At 43.8% G+C, this 21022-nt stretch overlaps 1 protein-coding gene across 4 annotated transcripts in view; it reads right to left on the bottom strand.

Moving 5' to 3' along the window:
* The window catches only part of LOC119010972 (probable G-protein coupled receptor 158), a 73830-nt gene that overhangs the window by 47581 nt on the left and 5227 nt on the right, over nt 1-21022 (bottom strand). For all 4 annotated transcript variants that reach the window (XM_037083658.1, XM_037083657.1, XM_037083655.1 and 1 more), the window contains one exon: nt 13790-13895. In XM_037083658.1, the coding sequence (XP_036939553.1) occupies nt 13790-13895 (106 nt within the window). The remainder of the gene's footprint in view (nt 1-13789; nt 13896-21022) is intronic.

Consider the following 21022-nt stretch of genomic DNA (forward strand, 5'->3'; position numbering starts at 1 on the left):
CTAAAGCCACATTAACAGCTCCGTGAGGCTGTGTTTAGGAACAGCTGTACTTGGAGCTTAATGCTAACATCATCATGCTTTAACATTATTATGGTGATAATGTTACATAGTCATTAGCAGGTAATATTTCCCATGTTCATCTGATCTTAGTTTAGCAAGTTAGCATATGATTTTAGCATTAAAACCACTAATTACAACTGCTCACGCTGGCGCTAGAGTCAACTATCTCTATAACTGTACTTTTTCAAATCTGTTACTTATCCACTAAACTCTACACTTTGCATTCAAAAACTGAATTGCATAAAAAAAAAAAAGAGAGAGAAAACAAGCCACATCGAGCTGCAGTTCCTCGACTACTGAAGGGAATCTCTGCATGTGTGTGTTTAGTTGTGTGCGTGTCCGCTCTCGGGAGATAAGCATACCTGTGAAATTAAAGTCTACAAAATGCAGGTGGGGGGAAGGTCACTGCTCCGAACCGGATCATTTTTAATTCCTCCTGCTTAGAATGAATCTGGGTCTCGGCCAGGATGTTTCTACCTCTGACTGGAGGAGCAGGTGGCGAGACGAGGACTCAGGCTCCCTGAGGGGCCCCAAACACTGTTGGAGGCCAACTCTGAAACTTTCAACATCTGCTGCGAGGAAAAGATGAGAGGCGTAGATAGATAGATAGATAGATAGATAGATAGATAGATAGATAGATAGATAGATAGATAGATAGATAGATAGACATTGATGTGGCAAATTGAAGAACTGGCCGACCACAACCAACCACACACACATTCACGCTAATACAGACATAAACATTCCCCAGCAACATTTGTTATGAAGTTATTTTCTGCTTACTCCAACAGGAAGCGGAGGCTCATTAAGATAAGACATACCCAGGGACACCGAGGTGGGCACGGATGAAATATGATTCTTATTCCAGACCTTTATTGGGCTCCGTGCATCAGAACTGTTGCATTTATTAAACCTGTCTGTGCTACAACAGCACGAGCAGCTTCGGGCTTACCAGGTGCATTTAAAGCACAGCAAATGAGGCTGTGGAGTACGTTAGCCCATGTGACTCGAACATCTCCCCTTTCAGCCTCGTATGACGGCAGTAACGTTGCCATTTCCAACCTGCTCACCTACATCTTTCGAAACTAGTTCAAGTACAGATCCCACGCGTGTTACCGCCGGAAAGAAGCACGCATGTCGCACAGTAGATTGACAGAAGGACCATCAAGACTGGATTAATGTCACCCAGTAGCCCTGAACTGCCTCGCTAGCGCAGGGCTCCATATGTCGTCTATCACAAGCACTGCTTTTTCCAGCAAAATTGTACACACCGATGCAGCAAGCCACACACACACACACACACACACACGTCTAGAGGCAGGGAGTATAACGGTGCCAAGGCCAGCCTCGCTTTTCCTCAGCCACTATGAAAGCGCTGTGAAATGGTCGTTTGACGTGTCTCAGTTTGATGAATCACCTTCATCAGACCGCAGGCTCAAAGTGTGAAAGTATTTTATAATTGCACCTTACTTTGGATGCAGCAGGGATGTTTAATTCCACTTCTTTTCTCCCTCTTTTTTTTTTTTTTTATAACTCTTGAGTGACAGGGTTCAAGGTTGCATTGTCAATCACAGAAAGCACAGAGAGACTTCTCTTTTCAGACGGACACCCCGGGGAGGGGATGTTTTATTAACGAGCCAAGACCTTATCCTTGTGTTTTCTCAGACCTAGTATAGTTGATCAATGGGATTTGCTCATTAAAATGCTAATTTTGAGGGAGAGAATAGGGTGGCATAACACATAATAATGGGGTTTTAAATGTAAACAGTGTTTTGTGGGTTACGCACGACGGCAGTGGTCTTATAGTTACTGCAAAAAAAACACAAGTGCCCTGTTTTCCTGTAACACAAATAGAACACCCACTGAAGACCAGACAGATTAGTAATTTAGTTTTTGTTTGTTCATTTAGCCTGACATTATGTAATATTAGCCTAATTTTTCTTTTTTTTTCATTAATCCTAATCTCTATAGACAAATATCTGCATATGAATACAGAATCTGCAGGGAAGACGCAAGATTTTGGTTTTGGAAGTGTCCTGGTTTATAGTCCATCTGTAGTCCAAATAATATTTAGATAGGAAAGAAATATACAATATAGGAAGGACTATATGCTATGTGCATTGTATACAGGAGGTAAATGTGCATCATACACATTCAAATAAATTGTAAAAATATTGCCTTGTTGAAGGCTGGATGCATAAATAAATACAGTGTTTGAAATAAACAGACTCAGTGTAAGAATACATGAAAATAGTATTATTGCGCAGGATAACTGCACAAGATGGCAGAGGTAGAAGTGGTAAGCAGTGCAAGATAACTAGGTGCTTATGGTGCTACATTGAGGGTTACTTGTGTTGAACAGTCTGACAGCAGTTGGAATGAATGACCTGCGGTAACTTATAAAACAACTTTAGAATTAGACTAGATTTAGTCTTTCAGCATTAACTCCGAGTTGTTAAATGGGCTTTTACAATGACCAGCACACAGATGAGAGGAAGCATTGTCACAGAGAATCATTATCCATCCGCTGGCTACATGGAAAGCCCAAAAAAACACCGACCGCTGACCTGACCTGAGGTCAATCGATTCTGTTTTAAGAGGAGGTTATTTTCTTGTGTTTTGCCCTTACAAAAAAAGTGGTTAACTTTTTAGCTTGCTTGTTATGTATTCTGCTAGCTTGAGATGAGTTTAACCTGAGTTCACACCCCTCAATCACAATAAGTCTGGCTGCATTACTGCTCCCTGCTGTAGGGGTTTTGGCTGCACTTTGTCCATTCGTGTGCTACTATAGCTAGCTTGGTGCTAGCTTAAACAGTATACCCACCTAGCCTTGAGTGCACAGGCAGGGTGCCTACATACATAAACAGACAGGTAGCCTATACAGTCTGTTTACAGGGGCCACATGAAAGGATTGGGTGATGTTACTTGTCAGAGCATTTGATATATTGTTGTCAGGATGAGATTTTCAACAAATATAATTAAATAATAAATGCTTCAAGAATAACTTTCCTACCGTAGCTTTAAAAGAACAATCTTAGCGAAACAGCTGTGTAGGACCTGTCCAACATCTACAGAGTTCCCAGCAGAACACAACACAACCATAGAACATCATACTGTCATACAGAGTTCAGAACATCCCGCTCCTGAGAGTGAATACAATTCCTCCACAGACTGTAAATGAGTTATGTGCAACTTTTACATGGAGGCCCTCTCGTGTTTGGACCGCAGCCAGTGGTACCCGTCTCGGTTTTCTCATCAAGCTATTTGATAAAAAGCTGTGAACACGACACCAAGATGGTAGCTGGCAAGAGAGGAAAGGAGAGAGAGAGACGGAGAGACCGAGAGAGGGAGAGAGCACTCTGCGTCCCTCAGAGATCTATAAATACACTGAAAGCATTAAACCCTAAAAGCATTACAATCACTGTGTCCCCTGGGCAGGGAATCTGCCTGCTGCTGTTTCACAAGACCACCAGCCACTGAAACAGTGGATGTCTGAGGAGAGGAGACCTTGGACTTAAGCCTGTCTGGAATTTCTCCATCAATGTAAGAGGCAAAAACAGTGATATATAGTCGGTTATTGATTGGTGGCTTGTTGCGGTTACAGCACTGTGACTAGAGATAGAGTCGCAAGGCTGGCTGAGCCGAGAGCCGCTGCTGGCTCTCTCTGCATCCTGAAAGGACATTAGCTGTGGGAGAGGAGGTGATCGGATTGTAAATTCAGAAATTCCAGGCTGTGATTTATATTTAGGTTTGTTAAAGGGGGGGGGGGGACGTTCAAAATGCCACCGCTGATGGGCTGCGGGGCCTCTGGAAACGTGTCAGGAGTGAAATTCGAGTCTCACTCCGCATTTTACGACTTATGAGATGAACCCTCAGTTTCCCCACGCAGGCATCGGGGTGGGTGGTCCCCGGCTCCCTGCATGGACTCGACTGGGAGGCCTCGCTCAATTAAGATCCAACTGCCGCCGCTGACTTGACAGGCTCTTACATTTTGCCGTGGCAGCCACTGAGCTGCAGGCAACAGATTAGAGAGTGAATGGTGCTTCTCCGCGGAGGATGAAGCCTCCCCGGCGACTGTCCCTCTCCTCTGTCACTCCCCAGCCCTCCCTCCACGTCCTCGTCCTTCTCCCCATCCTATATGCATCCTTGTCCTTCTGTTCTCCTTCCTCGCTTCCTGCTACAATGCATGCGTCATCAAGCTAATTAAAGATCAAAGAAGAAACAAGCCAGAATTGCCAGAAAATACTGCAGAGCCTATGCACTGACTACCTATGGTTTTATTGAAATGTTGTATTATTTATGTTGTGTTTTATTCATAATACTTCCGATGGTGTATTGTAAGAATCAAGTAAGTCTCGAGAACAAAGAATCTTGCAAGAGAGAAGTATTAAAGGGTAACTCTACCAATTTTACAAACTACAGTGTGTTAAGAGGTCTTCAGGGGTGACTACTGCATATGTGTAAAAAGTAGTATAAAGCCTGTTATCAGATCGTGCATGATTACATTACATTTATACTACTACTTAATGTGTTAAATTGGTGGAGTTACCCTTCAGGAAAGAATAGTCAAAATCGAAGCAGAGGAGGTCAAGGTATCCTATGTTTTAGTGTGTTGTTTGCGTCAAGAAAACCTTAGCTTTGCTCTGTTTAAGAAGCCTTTACAGCGAGGACAGCAGGACACAGAAGAACATGAAGGTGAGCCGAGGTGCATTTTGAACCATCTGAATGTCCAAGCGATGATGTTAAAAAAGGCAATCCAACTAATCGCTTCAACAGCAATGTCGATTTGATCCTGTTTCATGGTTCTGAATGCCGGCAGGAAACCAAAGCTGGTAAGCGCAGGATTGAGGCATTCCACAATGGATGTGCTACGTGCCTGGTTTAACAAGATTACACCCCTCGAATCGTACAGAAAATCAAAAGCAAGAACATCATGACGGCAGAGGTGACTGGGATGGCTGAGGCCTGTGCCTCCAGGGGCGGCAGATTGTACCCTGAAGTTTGCTCTGACTCGACTCCTAGAGGATCAAATATAACCTGGTGCAGAATTGCCAAGCTGAACTGGACTAAGGTTGTCATAGAAGAACAATGGAGGAAGCTCAATGGCTTTATGTCCACATGTATTCATTCTCCCAGCCTCGGGAGAAAATATGCTTTGAGAAAAACAACAGATTTCCCTTTGAAGAGTGGTGAAATTGCATGTTAGATGTCAAAAAACATCCATGCCATTATATACACCGATCCACCACAACATTAAAACCACTGGCAGGTGAAGTAAATAACATCAATCGTTTTGTTACAATCAAATGTTCTGCTGGTTAGTCTTGGGTCCTTTGACACACACCACCCACGAAAAACATGGCAACGCAATCCCCAATGGTAACCCCCTAGCAGGTCAATGTGCCCTGAAACACCTCAAAAACTGCTGATAAATGATACAAGGTGTCAACCTGGCCTTCAACTTCCCCAGATTCCAATCAGATTGAGCAAGTCAAGCTCTGACCCACCGAGGCATGAAAACTGGACCTCTGGGGTTGTCCTGGTCTCTAGCACCTGGGCGTTGGCGGTGGATCCTTTGGGTCCTGTGGCAAGCGGCATGGAGCCTCCTTGGATTGGACTTTTTTCCAGCCGGGCCCAAAGATGCTCTGGAATTTTGGGGTCAGCTCGATAACCTGAGCTATTAGTCAAGTTCCTTGGACCATTGAGCAGTTTTTGTCATTGTCTTGTTGGGTGGTCAGCGGGAGTGCTGTTGTTATGAGGGAGTGGACTTGGCTGTGTTTCTGTTAGGTAGAACCCAATGTTTTCCAACAGAACACTGTAACAAGATGATCAATGTTAATCGCCTCACCCATCACTGGTTTTACTGTTGCAGTTGCGTGGTTTATATTCCTAAAACTCTACAACAGCTCACTTACCAATCAACGGTCTCCACTAATTGTTCTTTGTAAGCAGCAAAGTGGTGTCACATTTAAATTCAGGTCAAGAACGTCATGTTTTTCTGGGTTGTACCATCAATAAGTACTATTATTACAGAGATAGAGAAAGCCGCAGGCAGCTTCTTGCAGTACCTTTCCACTGAATGTTTTGTAAAGTAATGGTAAGTTATTGCAAAATTCCCTTTTTAATAAAAAAGTGTTGATGGTCAGTGCATGAGTGTTGGGAACAACTGAACACTGTGGAGATCTGACATGAAACTGTGTGTCCTCCTGTGGCTATTTCCGTTATCACACAATATGGGCATTTTTCAGACAACATTAACTACGGTAGTTCTCATGGGCGACGCAAATAAGATGAGTTGCTTTATATTTTACTGCAACATCATGTAGCTTTTTTAAAAACTTTATATTTCATAACAGCATGTGACATTATTATGACGTCATGAGTCTTGTTTGTAGTTAGCACCTATCTATATGTCTGGCAAATGTTCGGGACCTGGGATTTGTATTTACGACACTGGTGTTGCGCCCCAAACTGGACAAAATGTCAGTTTCTACATCATGTTGCTTCAAGAAGTGTATGCATATAAATTCCCCAAAATTATAACTTAATAAAATATATAACTGATAATATGCACCCCCTGCTATTAATATTATCAAAAGTCAAGCCATTATCTCCACAGCGACAAACTGTGCTGTGCTTACATTTTCTTTTTCAAATCATGCTGCATTTCATAACCTGGTCTTTGGTTCAGTCCCCATTAGCCACCATCTCGTCACAGTCTGCACACGACCCTCCGCACGTACGGTACAAGGAGAAACCTGGCAGGTCGATATATGCAAAAATAATCTGTGAACGTTAAGAGCCACAACATACACACTGCAGTGTTCCTCGTGTCTTGCGTGCGTGGGCCCGTCTGAAAAGAAACACCTTAGTGTTCCAGCTCTGGAGGCGTGCAGGATCGCTGCTGAAGTCACAATGTGAAGTCATGCTCGGTTATGTATGTCTCCCCTCAGCCGCCCAGGAGAGAAACAGGGTTTTTGACTGTAAAGCTTTACGCACAAAAAGCCTCTTACGGTTCCACAGCTGGAGGGTAAAGCTCCGTTCATCAAATTGAGTTTTTTTTTTTTTTTTTTTTTTTTTACCTTGCATTGACCTTTTTCGTAAATGCATCTTTCAGTACAAACGCTAACTCGTCTCTTTGATGATGAAAAAGTGAAGAAAAACACTTAAACGCGCACATACACACTTACACTTACACACACACACGTTCTTTGCCAACTGGTGTACAGATGCAGCGAGTCTTGAAACACTTCAACCCAGCTTTAGCTGTAGAGCCTCAAACTCCCAGAGGAGAGACGGAGAGCCTCTGGCAGAACAAAACAGAAATGAGGAGAAGCGAAACAGGAAAAGACAGAGCAGAACAGGTTCTTTTCTGTCCTCCTCTGCTCCTCAAGTTGCCTTTTTTTTTAAACCAGCAAGAGATAAGGCAGGTAAATAAAATAAAAAAAGGTATTGTGAGTGTCTACTTTCCTGACAAATGCAGACCGACACATCTTAGAAGAAACCCCAAATCCAGCATATTCCTTCTACATGAATATCCATCGCTGCAAACATTCTGCAGGCGATGTCTTATTCTGCTGGGTATCCCTTTCCTTATATACTGTATTCAAAGTGACTTTAAGGCTTTTTAAGTTTAAATCCTCCCCTTTTGCCGCAATGTGCCAGAGACGATAAGGATTGCAAGACGCGCACAGTAATGCCGGGGCAAATATAAAAGTTGTCCCTTTTTTCACCCCATACATACAGACAGAGTCTGCAGAGCCAGCCTGGTTTCCTTGCAGCCGGGCCGAGCGGTGCCACATGTGTCCACGTAATTAACGTCTCAGAATAAAGGGGGGCTCACATGTCAACATCAGCCGAGCTGCAGAGACAAACGCAGCCTTTTTGGTCTGTCAGACGGTGTGTCCTGTGTCTGAATAAAGGTAAATCCACAAATTAGGTGTGCCCTGACAAAAAAGGCTGCGACGATAACAGCCGGGCTCAGCTATGTATGCCGAGGAGGGTGCTGCTACAGTGCTTACAGCAGTAGGAGAGGACGAGGAAAATTTCTCAATTGATGACTTGGTCAGTTCAGATGATGTTTTATGGTGCCTTAACGTGCCTGACAAAGGGAAGAGAATGGCATGTTGACAGATGGAGGTATAATTTCTGGCTCGTCTTCCTGCCTTCCTCTGAGGAGGTAACTGGTTCCGAGATGGCGACGACACGGAGTCACGGGTTGGGGCGATGGGGAAAAAAAGGCGAAAAACCGGAAAAACGAGAGAGCAGACGAGAGACGAGAAGGGAGTGACAGCCAAGGATAGAGAGGATATTGGGAGAGTGTGAATAGTCATGGAAACAGAGAGAGTGGAAAAGAGCAGGGAAAAGGAGAAGAGGAAGTGTGGCTGATTGAGGAGAGAGGAGACAGAGGGGGTAACCCTCCTTGGCTGTCACAGCAGTTTACACTCATTAGCAGAGCTGTGCCTTTGAAGCTCTTTATCTCCAGCGGCACGTTTCACAGACTCACACACACACACACACACACACACACACACACACACGGAGAGAGAAAGAGAGAGAGAGATGATGCTTACTTAAATTTGCAAAACACACAAAGAAAAAAAAAACATATAAACATCAGATGATTCCAGTCACAAATCACCCACACTAATTACTCTCCAAGTCCTCGTCTAATTATATAAGCAGCGATTCCTTACGTAAGACACGCTTCCCCCTATGACTGACTATCCATAATGCATTAAGTCTTGTATTTGGTTCACGGTGACACATCCTACCTTCCTCCACAGCCTCTCTGTATCTGGGCAGACCAGAATAGAGGCCAAAAAGAAGAAGAAGAAGAAGAAGAAGAAGAAGCAAAAGCATGCTCAACCATAATACGGCTGACTTAAAACACAGTCAGCTGACCAAAGTTCCCTTACGATCTAAAAAAAGATCACTGATCAATATTTTTTATATCAATGATGGATCAGACGTCAGTGAATGTGTAAATAATAATGAGAAACCCACAGAGAAATACCGATGAACTGCATGAACCGTCAGCTCTGGAGAGTTTTCTAAGCCCTTTAATTTGACATTGCATTATCTCAACAGAGCTATAAGAACAGGAAATCCTTCACAAGGTTTCCTGCACTGCCAGTCCTCTATTCGCCACCGTTTAAGTATCCTAGATTGGAACAAGCCATAAAGCAACATTATGTTGTAGTTAGCGACTAACCTGAGCTGATGAACGTAGTGGCGCTAAAGAGACTTCTCTCAGGAATTAATGAGACCAAAACAGAACGAAAAGGAGATTAAATATTTGACTTACGCCTTTTATATGATCAGAAATAAGACTCTAAATTATTGCTAATTTTGTTACTGACCGTCTGAGGCGTAAATAAACAACAGTTTGCCAGCATCTTCGTGTTTACAGCGTGCAGTGCTGCCCCCAAGTGGCCAGTGCACACAAGACGGCGACTCGCGCATGTTTAAGCCGTCTTGGATTTGTTACTATTTTTGTTCAGTTACGACTGTAAAACTAGAAGTTCTGTGACATTTATTCCATCTATGTAGCCTCTTATTTCATGTTTCACTAAGGCTTTCACCTGAGCCAGGCCACATAACAGTCAGAGTTCAGGAGTGGAGTCAGAATCTGAAAGGAAAGAATGGTGTCAGAACATCTCTACTAAAGACACTCTATTCTATTAAAGATGATAAAGACTGCAGCGCGCTGAATAAAACTGACTGATCATCAGAGATACAATGAGAAGGGAACTGTCGTAGTAATACTCCGTCACATTACTAGACACTGTCTCCTTATTATCTTTCTCTCTGAGACGGAGCCTCGGGGTGCGTTTGTACTTGATGGGGAAAGCAATGAGCCTCACATCGGCTTTCCACAGCCCATTTCCCAAAAAATGTATTTAACGGGATTTAGAAATGAACCGATTTTAATAAGGACTTTGGGACAAAAAGCAATTCTTTTCTACTTGGCCCATGATAACAAGCTAAAACAACACTTTATTTAATTTTTGTTAAAGTTTTACCTGGTGTAGTGTGTGTGTGTGTGTGTGCGTGCGTGCGCAAGTGTGTGGTGTGTCGGGACGCTGTTTTGGCAACCAAATCATATCTCACGGAAGGCTTTTGACTGCATCGTTTTCAGACTTCAATCTGAAGAAGAAAATTGAGGTTAGGTCCCAAAAGTGTTACACCGAAGTACAGGCAATGAGGCTGGCTGAAGAACAGCTCCAAACAATTGATTACAGCAAATGGGAACCAGCTGGGAGAAGAAACGAAAGGAGTGAACCGTTACGAGAGAAACGGCACAAAATCAGAGACGGCGGAGGGGAGAGGGGAACAAAACACTGAACGTTTCGCATCCAAAAATATGAAACAGAATCAAAATTTCATACCACACTCTGTGATCCTGAGTTCAAACAGACTCACTGATAGGGGATATATGGTGTTTGTCAATCCATATTCCTACTAAGACATGTAATACTAGGGAAACAAACTGCTTGTACTTCCACTTGTCTAATGGTATTTAAGTCATTCTTTCCACTCGACCCTTATTCTCACCTCCCATTATACTGAATGCGAGCAAGTTCACGGTGCAAATGGCTGAAAAGGTCACATGAGACGTCGGATCCACAGTTTGCTACCCTGATTAATTTGAGAAGAAAATCAACTATTACTGTTAGCATAACAAAACTGTCACATTATTGTTCATTCGTGTGGCAAAATTATCGTAGCAATGATTTTATTATCTGGCAAAGCTGGTAGTCTGGCAGTGAGCCCAGCGCTTTGTCTCAAAGTCAGGGAAACGTCGCCACCACTATGGAATTGACTGCTGTTCAATTTGCTCCAGACGTTCATCCGCCGTCTTCTGTTTACACGTGGAGCGGACATCCGTGATACATCTAAATTAATTCCCCCAGAAAAGTCAATTCCTATTGTTGATTTCATTACAAAATGAAACGGCCGCTGGAAGGACCAGATTGATGACACTGTTAGAAACAGAGTTTCACGGTCAATACTTGCCTCCTCTAACAAAACATCTGTGATTAATGTATATAATTCGATGTTGTTTCACCGAGTCTTAATTCCTGCTTCCAGCCTCCCGACATTTGAAACAGCGAGAGACGAATAGTGCTGATGATTCAAGACGGCACTGAATCACTCACTGCCGCTTGACCAAATATGGTGTTTGCGGAGATTCATCAGAAGGGTGACGAGCTCTGTGATGATCATTTTGATATCTTGAGAGCGGCGGGGAAAAGTCTATGCGCGTTCACATAAAATGCAAACACAAACACACACACACACACACAGGAGACACCTTGGATAATTCAAAGTATTTCCATGTAAGTGATCTTAAATAGAGAGGCTGGAATGGTCTTGCTAACTAAATGGCTGACTGTGCCCACTACTGTGATGATAATAAAAAGCCACCACGCACACCATCTGCACACAGAGCCCGTACGGATCTAACCAGAAGAGCTACGGCACTCCAATCAGCACCGTTCCGAGTTTACCAGCGAGCAGTCACGAGAGAGAGTCTCTTATGAAGCTGCAACAATGCGGAGGAGGCAGAGCAACACATCAAGACGAACATGGAGACCTCCTGTGTCTCCTCTGTAGTTTGCCCATAACAGCCCCCATAACAGACTGAGAAGGGGGAGGAACACAGACAAAGAGCATGGTCAATTATTCACCACCTCTTGCTGCAATCCATTACACTGCATTTATAATACATCATATGGCCAGCGACATGCCACGCAAGCCTGAGCAGCTCCTGGAGTCAGAGAGGCTTCCTGCAATACATCACACAAGAACTCGCATTGGCACTGACACGAGCGAGGCAGCGAGCGCACATGCGGGACCACACGCTGACAAAGACACGCACACATGCGAACAGCACACACACGCACACACACACACATGCAAACAGCACACTGACAGATACAAATGATGTGTGGCTGCTGCCAGTTCCACCACAGCGGTCACACAGGTAAAAACACTGGAGCATGGTGAAGACACCTACAGACGCGTCACCATCGTCACCCCTCCCTCACCATCACAGACAAGGAGCCTGCAGCAGGCTCCATGACATCCACAGACTCTGGACTACTGTCTGGGGTTTTTGTCTTCTCAGGCGATTTATCATGCAATGGTGAGAGCAATTCCTGAGGGGGGTTCGATGAGCTTTGTCGGAGTCGCGGCTCTGTGAGTGACAATGTTAGTCTGTCAGTCCATCGCTTTGGTCCAGGCTGAAATGTCTTCAGCTACTTAACAGCTTGCCATGAAGTTCATGAGCGGACAGGCACAGAAAGGTACTGACAGTAATGGGCCAGACCGGCGGATGTGGACAATCATGAAACGGTGCCGTGAAATGTGGTTCAGAAAGACGGTCACACTCCTCTAACACCTAAATTCCACCAGATCCATGTTCAGCCCGTCTCCGATCCACCACGTTAGTGCGGCTGATGAGTTTCACTCTAATCTATGTGTGAACTTCCTCTGGCTCCACTGCGTTGCGTGACCGCTCCAACTCATTTGCAGCAGTCCCAGACCCTTTCAAAGCGGATCCGCCATGCTCCGATTCAGCCAAATTCAGCACACAGACTGAAACAACATCCTAGCGTCCGGTTCATTTTCAGAATTAAAACGCTCCATGTTGACACCGGCACAAACATCTCAATAAAGAGACAAATCCGGGGAAATCGAACCTTCCTCTAATCCGTGGTTTGGGAACACTAACCTTCTGTCTGTTTGTTGTTGTGTTTACAACACATACAAATAAAACTGCGATTGTACGTGATTCTGTAATCACCGCAGGAGCTCCTTGGTCTCGCCACTCCAGCTGTCTCAGTAGCGCTGCACCGTGCTGCGCTCAAAATGGTACCGGTGGGTTTGGACGGACGGGGGACGAGTTCCTGCAAAACTGAAGCGGAGCCATTGGGACCTGCACGGGTGAGGGTGAATTTTAGTAACTTAAGCGATCGCTCCAAAATGGCTCCAGACGGACTCTTTACAGTGGTTGCGCTGGTGTGCTGAGCCTTTTCATTTAGGCCCGCCAGCATTTACATTTACGTCTTAACATATTATGCAAATGAAGTGCTCTGACCTAAAATAGAAGTGTTCAATGTGCTTGTTAAAAGATATTTCACCTCGCACACAGCATTTAGCTCCGTCCCCACGTTACGTACAGCCCTCACAGGGCTGCTGTCGCGGCTGAGGACTGTCGAACGTTCCGTAGGTATTATTTTTCATACAACGTGGCTGAGTGAACTGACCTACGATCTCGACTCTTTCAGTTTTTGGTCAATTAGCTGATGCTCTCAACCGGAGAGCCTTACGGTGAGGTCACGGACAGTTTAATAGAATAGGAAACATGGCTACAAGAGGAAATGGTGAGAAAGAATAATATCCAACAGTAGAAGGCTCCTATCAAACGGCTCTCTGATGGCTTAAATCATATATTGCACTATTCTGTTAACGTTATGTCTGTTTTTTCACAGTTTTTTTGCTTGATGCAACTATTTCCCTCGTCAAGTTAGTAATGAACAGACTGAAGGGTATACAGCTGAAACAAATGGTTGAATGCTTTGAAAAAATACATTTGCTTCGTTAACAGCAGTCCAGACTGACAAAATAGAAGTGAAAGTGAAGTGAAATGAGAGCGTTTTTTTTTTGTTTGTTTTTTTCCGGTTGCTGCTGGTCGATCGTGATCAGAGCAGAGGGGACTCACTTCCATGCTGGTTAGATTACAGCGGTGCGTCCCAGCGAACCAGCCACTGGTGGAGCACTGGTCGATGTCCACGTCCTGCAGGTTCACGTCCACGCGAACCACGCCCCTGCAGGAGAGAGAGAGAGAGAGGAGGAAGGAAATAAATAAGCAGAAGAAGGAGAAGAGGGGGCAGGAGAGGAGGGAGGACGGTGGTGGAATTATTTGTTAGAGGAAATAGTTGGGGGGGGGAGATGGTGCAGAGATAAAGCGGGGAAGAGATAAATGAATGGAGATGATAAAGAAGCAAAATTAAATGAGATGGGGGGGAAATGAAAGAAAGTGAAAATGGAAAATGCAGAATCAGTAGATTGGAATAAATGATAACAAAGAAAAGAAGTCAAATCATTTCACGGGAAAGTAAGAAAAGTGAAATAGAATGGAAGGGAAGGTGAGATTTAGTCAGGCAAGGAAAGAGAAGGGGGGGGTAAAGGTGATAAGATTGCACGAGGTTAACCAAATTGGCAGGAGGAAGCGAAAGGTAGAGAAGGCCAGAGTGAAAGTGAAGAAAATTAAAAAGAGCAGGAAGAGCGATGCTCGGGGGAAGTAAGGTCAAGGGTGAGAGAAGCAGGGAAATGTGGGTGGTAATTGAGAGGGATGCATGAAATGGATTGAAAGTGGGAAAGAAATCAAGAGTGATGGGAGCGAAAAGTAAAGGTGAGGGAAAAAAAGACAGAGGCATAGTTGAAGTGTTAATGAATACCTGCCAACAGGATTATACTATTTGTTTCTATAAATGCACTTCAGAGTTGAAAGTTATATTGTCCTGGTCAGAAAAGGACACAGAATATCAAGCTGTCGTTAGCTTTTCCTTACTTCTATATAATAAAGCCTTCATTTGCCCTCGTTCTCTTCATTCTTAACTTCCGTTTTTTTCCCCCCCTTCGTTCTCTACGCTGAAGTTCTAATAGTGCTAATTTAACAAAGGATCGTTTCTCGAGTCCAATCTGGACAACATTTGGATGCTGTTAGCGGTGTCAGTGTCACGACCGCTGCCCGAGGAGCTGACTCCGGAGCTCTCCCGGGTGTTTGCTAATCATTGCGCCAGCTGGCTGAAACCTCTCTGGCATACCATGCTGTTGTCAGTGAAAAGAGCTCAATTCGGAGCACAGTGGAGCATTGGAGCAGCTAAAGAGACACATATTTTACTCGGAGGGGAGGTGGAGACCCAGACAGGTTCTCCACCTCCCCCCCTGAGTAGGAGAAGGAGAAATTATTGGGCTCTGCCTTGCCAGGTGCCCAGAAAGGCGACCCCATATTAACGCCCCTCTGTGCTCGATGTGCTGGACTGCACTGCATAACTTGGAGAGATGTTGTTGAAAGCAAGGCAAGGCGAGTTCATTTGTATAGTACAATTCCGACACAAGGAAACTCAAAGAGCTCTACAGGGGCATAAAATCACATTAAAACAAATAATGGACACAACTAATGTCATAGCGCTGCTCAAAGCCTTAAAACTGCTTCAATGAAGGTTCTCAGCCATCCAGCTCGGTAATTCTAGGTGCTATGTCGCAGGCAACTGGACTTGTTTCAGCCGCTTGAAGACTTTTCACCTCTCATCCAAGAGGCTTCTTCACTTCTAACTAACTGGAGGGGAGTCGCAGGCTGTGTGGGAGTGTCCTTACAGAGTCGTTAGGGAGTTTCAGAGTTGCCACTTGTGTTTCGTTGACCCAACTGGTCTTCATGTGGGTTGCTAAGGCTAGGTGAGCCCAGGTGTGAGTGGTTGTTAAGGTGTCTGGCGAGGGAACTCGGTGCTGCACTGTAGGCGGGTGATAATTAATGTCATAGGCCACCTCCTCTGTTCAAAGACGGTCGTTCCAGTTTGACATAGATGGATACTTTAACGCCTCTTTCAAACCATCTGTCCTCTCTGGCCGAGATGTTCCCATTGTTGCCCTCAAAGGAATGATTTTTTCACCTTCAAATATAAGTAATGTAGTTTATGCTGTCCAGCGCAGCCAGGACTGCATAGATTTGAACAACGGGGAGACAAAACAACCTCTCCATTAACGCATGACACCTACGTCAAACTGAAACAACTGCCTTTGAACAAAGGACGCGGCCGAGGACATTACTTATCACCGAACAACAATTCAGCGCCGAGATCCCTCCACAGAGACCTCAGATGACAGAATTTGCTTTTTCATTTGAACTTGTCCTTTGATACCGATTCTGTGAGGCTCGAGTGTACAACAACGTAGGGTTTATGCGATTAACCCCAAGTAAACTACAGTGGCCATGTGATGACAGAGCACATCAGCAAGTGTGACAGGGTGGAACAATGGAACTCTGCCGACGGCGGAATAAGATGGATGAAGCTTTGGCGACACAGAAAACACCTTTTGGAAAAATGAACTCATTGTGTTTTCAGGGGATTTGTTGACGATGGGAAATATATAGGAAACAACACATACATACATACCGTGGGCAATGATTTAGCCCGGCTAGTTTAGTTTTTTTAACATCTGTGGCATCTGCAGGCAGTCCTGGCAGCAGCTTGTCTTGTTTGTATTTCGATATAAAATTTTAAAAACAGTTATTACACATGGAGTGTGTGTTCTCTGCCTGTGGGTGCCACCCAGCAACAGTGCAGACATGGCGGTGTCTCCCCTCCACAGGTGAGAACAGTTCTCACGTAGACAAACATCTCTGCAGGACATTGGTGCAGTTTCAGTTCGATACATAGAGACTGCTGACCTATGCTGTAGTGGACCATCACAGATGCAACAGTGTGAAGTGAGTAAGTACAGTACAGCACTGGAGGGAAACTGTTGAACTAGTGGAACTGAGTTCATTTGAGCTGCTGCCGCACAGCCAAGCCAAGCTCGTCTCTCGTTGTCATGCGCAGAGCATGCATAGTCTCTCTCTGATTTACCCTCTCCTGCTAATTTCCTCCAGCATTGTACGAGCTGAACATTCGCATGCATTCTCCCTCTCTCGTCTTTCTCCCTCTCCTCTGTGGTTCTGTGGATGAGCCTGACACCCGTTACCTCCATCTGCCTGCTGGGAAGTGGAACAAACAAGCACAAGGGAATGAGAGAGAGGCTTTGGCCACATCTCTCCTGCAGCACACAGCCAGACAGAAAGAGAGGAGGCAAAGGTGCTGATACCTTTGAATGACAGAGGGTGTGTGTGTGTGTGTGTGTGTGTGTGTGTGTGTGTGTGTGTGACTTGGTAGAGACTGAAAGCAGCAGAAGCAGCAGAAACATGTGATGGATGTGCGATCTGAGAACCTCCAAATGCCCGTTGTTCTAAAAATACACACTCATAAACTCACTAATATTTTATTGTTAGGTTATTGTTATGGGGGTTTAGGGTATGTCGTTAGGTGAAAGGCCAGAAAAATTGCCTTATAAGGGCAAAGCCTTCAGCACCATGTTGAGGGCCAGCAGTGGCTGAGCCAAATGGGTATTCAGTCCAATGGGACATTCATCTTCCCTCCTCTCTCTAGCAGCCATGACCATCACTAATAAAGGGTTCATTTAGACTTCATTCATTCTAGTTAATAGTAATTTGACTGACAATTAAATGTTTTATAAACCATTCATTAAGCAACTATATAGGTTCATAAACATCAGTTATATAATGTCCATCCAAATAATGTGAATAGATGAACTGCACAATGTTTATGAACCATCTGTAAGGATTATAGACACTGTAATTTTACAATAAGCACCCGCTAAATGGTTGATAAAGCATGTCATTGTTTCTTAACAGGGAAATAACTATTAACTAAAACTTGATTAACTTTAAATTTACCATGTATGAATGATAGGTACGTTTTACCGAAAGCAGTTTCCACCAAGAAAAGAAAAACAACACTGAAAGTCTTCTGCTATGATTCACGTTGATTGAGCTAGATGCTAAGCTAACATGCTCAGAATCGCTTGTGATAGGCAACATTCAGATAATGTTTACTGTGCTTGTGATCTTTGAGCAGAGTGTAAGCATGCCAACATTAGCAGTAAACACAAAGCTGAGCGAAGGCTTATGGGAATGTCAGCAGTTTGAAGGTATTTGGTCAGAGTATTGGACATATTAGAAGTTGGATGAGGGCGTGAAAGATGAAAAGTTTCTTTAAGGCCATATTACTAGTGTAGCTAGGAACATGCAAGTGTCTCGGTAGACATTCTACATACTGAGTCAAACGGTGACATGTGATTTTGAGTAAACCTACTTTTTCATTAAATAATCACATTACCTTAAATATTTCTGCCGCGCTATGCCTTAATGCAGTCCCTCTTGCCCAAACTCGTGATTTTACTTTAAATCTGCAACTGTCATTTAGAGTCTTACGTTTGTCCTGGAAGCACATTGAGAAAGGAAAAAGACATCGCCTAGAGGTAGAAAGGTAGAAAACACGGTGGAACTGACTCCATCATCTACGCTAGCTTTCTGTCATCACAAGCTTGCGATGAGTGGGAGATGCCGCAGAAATGTTGCAGACCACAAGTCACATTACAAGAAGCGTAGGGGGGAAAACAGCAAGCCTTACACTGAACTACAGTGTATTTGTGTCTGCGACAAACTCCGGTCTTAAACATTATGTTTCCTGCTAACCTGGCTCCCTCTGCTGACATCATAACTGTTGGCTGCTGACGAACGCTAGAACCATTCTACCCTCCTGCTGCCTTTGGGTCAGTTTGAGCCGTTTTCAAAAGGCAACTGACGACAGGAGGGTTTTAAGCCTGATGAGTAGCAAGTCAGTTCTTGATGGTGGCGAGAGTACTTTGACAAAATAATTCCAACTTAAAGGGGCACTACGCAGTTTTTGGATAATAAATTCAAGAGAGGTGTCAGGGGCCGCCAAATATAATACATACAGAATGAAACTGGATTTTTTTAGGTCAGTTTATTTATTCAGTCTTGGCAAAGTGACTTTGTTTATTTATTGTGCATAAAATCAGTCAATAAAAATCTTTCTCTGCTGAAATTTCCTTTCCAAAACTACATAGTGCTCCCTGAATATCCACTTTTTGGTGCTTTCAACTTCTTCAGCATAATGCTATTCACTGTTTGGTCAATAAAATGTCAAAAACCTGTGAAAAATATCGATCGGTGTTTTCAGAAGCCCAAAGAGAAGCATCCTCAAATGTCTTGTTCTGTCCACAACCCAACAATGTTCAGTTTGCTGTTGGAGGCATAAAGAAATATTCACATTTAAAAAGCTTTTTTTTTTCTCTTAAAAAGTTACTGAAAAAATCGGTTATGAAAATAGTTGGGGAATAATTTAATAGTTGACAACTATCGCTTCATCGCTGGCAGCTCTATTTGACATGCTCGCTGTGTAGTTGTTAAGATTTCATCCGCACCCTTTTTTGGTATTTTTCTCATATTTTGGCTTCAGATTAGGTGAGATGAGAATGAGCCAGTACGTGGACCTTGAGTAGCAGTTTCTTTAAAACTAGCACCTTAATTAGTAACTGACTTCACAAGTGTAACTTTAAAGGTGCAATATGTAAGAACTGGTCACCTGGTGGTGAATTCAAACTTCAAAACAACAGTCAGCATATCACCGGAGAAACCATTATCTGCTGCTAACTATATTCTCTTTATATTCTTCTTAATGACTGTCACTGTTATTAGCCAGTTAGCACTGTTAGCTGTGCAGCTTCTGACCACTGGGGAGTGTTGGTGTTTGTTTGGACTGCCAACACAAAGGTTTAATACGTACGAATTTTTATTTGAAACATTAAAAAATGAACGTCAACAGAATGTGAAGAAGTAACAGTTTTGACATTATGTCGAAGATGACTACGTATTGTTTTATAGATATAGCCTCAGCCTGTCCCGTCTCATAACACCGCTCCAGGCTTCCAGACTGGAACACTAGCAGCATGGCTAACTGAGCTAACAGCAGCTACAGTCAGCAGCAGTTGACGGTAACTCTGGTGATATGCTGCCCTCGATTTGTTTGGAGTGACCTTTGACATTGTGGCAAACTCTTACATATTGCACCTTTAAGCTAACATGGCTAAAAAAGTGCCTTCAATAAAATCATAACTGTTCTCACATTTCAACTGATCCATATCTGATGGTAGTAAGAAACGACGTGACATGACGGAAAACCCTGAAAAAGCTGGTAAGTTACATTCCGTTACACATCCTTAATTAGGAATGGAAATCAGAAAACCTTTTAGTCTTCAGGTGTTTTTTATGTTCTAAGAATGAAAAAATGACTTGAGTACCATAAAAACTTCAGCCCCCCCCCAAAAAATATGTTGCCTGATAATGCAGCGACAGAGTTTTCTCCACCGTTTCTTCTTCTTTTTCAGTCACAAATCATTGTCACTTGTAAAATGCCACGGCCATTTTAACACTCACTCAAAAAGCATCTTGGCAGAGCTTGAATAGTCGTTTGATTGATCGTGAAGTCCATTACTGGATTCATTTAATGAAACTCAACATTAACAGATGCTTGAGGCGACCGACGCGAGCAGCTCTCTCCCGGAGACAGGAGGGGAGACGGGCTGCACGTCTTATTCTTGGAGACAAATGGAGCATCAAAGCCAGATATATGTGAGCTGTTACTGCGAATCAAACCGAATAGTAATTCAAATGTTAAGTGTCTGTCTTGTGCAGCAGTCTTCGTGAAGGCTGGGTGCTGTGTTGAAGATGGTGGTGATTCTGTTACCTGGGTGCTGCGCAGCGACAACAGACGCCGCAGTGCATCTCCGCCAAAAAAAAAAAAAAAAAATGTCCAGAGCAGCTCCTCCTGGCCACATCACAAGCCCCATAACCCAGGAGTGACTGTCCCTGGAGCAGGTAGTGATGCAGCACTTTGCTCAGGGACACGTCAACAGGGTGGACGCGTGCCAACCCGCGGCCTAAATCACCAGCACCCCACACACACACACACACACACACCGCTGCTGCCTACGGAAACCACTGAGCAACATTCATGTGTCATCCAAACAAAATGTCACCCACGTCCTTCTCTTCCTGTTTACTCTCTCGTTGCAGTTAAGGTAGATTTCAGTCAACATTTTTCTTTTCTTGTTTTTTTTTTTTTTCTTTTTCTGGAGGTGTGAGAAGATGTAGGCGTGAGTTTGTGGTAGAATTTTTTTGGCTCCAGAAATTGAGAAAGCGTTTGGCACCAAGGACGAGCCTCCTTTCTTTTCTTTGCAGGTTTTTTTTTCCTGAACACGCACCACCTGAGCTGTGTGATGGGATCAGAGTAGACATCTGTGTGTGTGT

Source organism: Acanthopagrus latus, chromosome 21 (assembly GCF_904848185.1).
Source record: "Acanthopagrus latus isolate v.2019 chromosome 21, fAcaLat1.1, whole genome shotgun sequence".
Lineage (NCBI taxonomy): Eukaryota > Metazoa > Chordata > Actinopteri > Spariformes > Sparidae > Acanthopagrus > Acanthopagrus latus.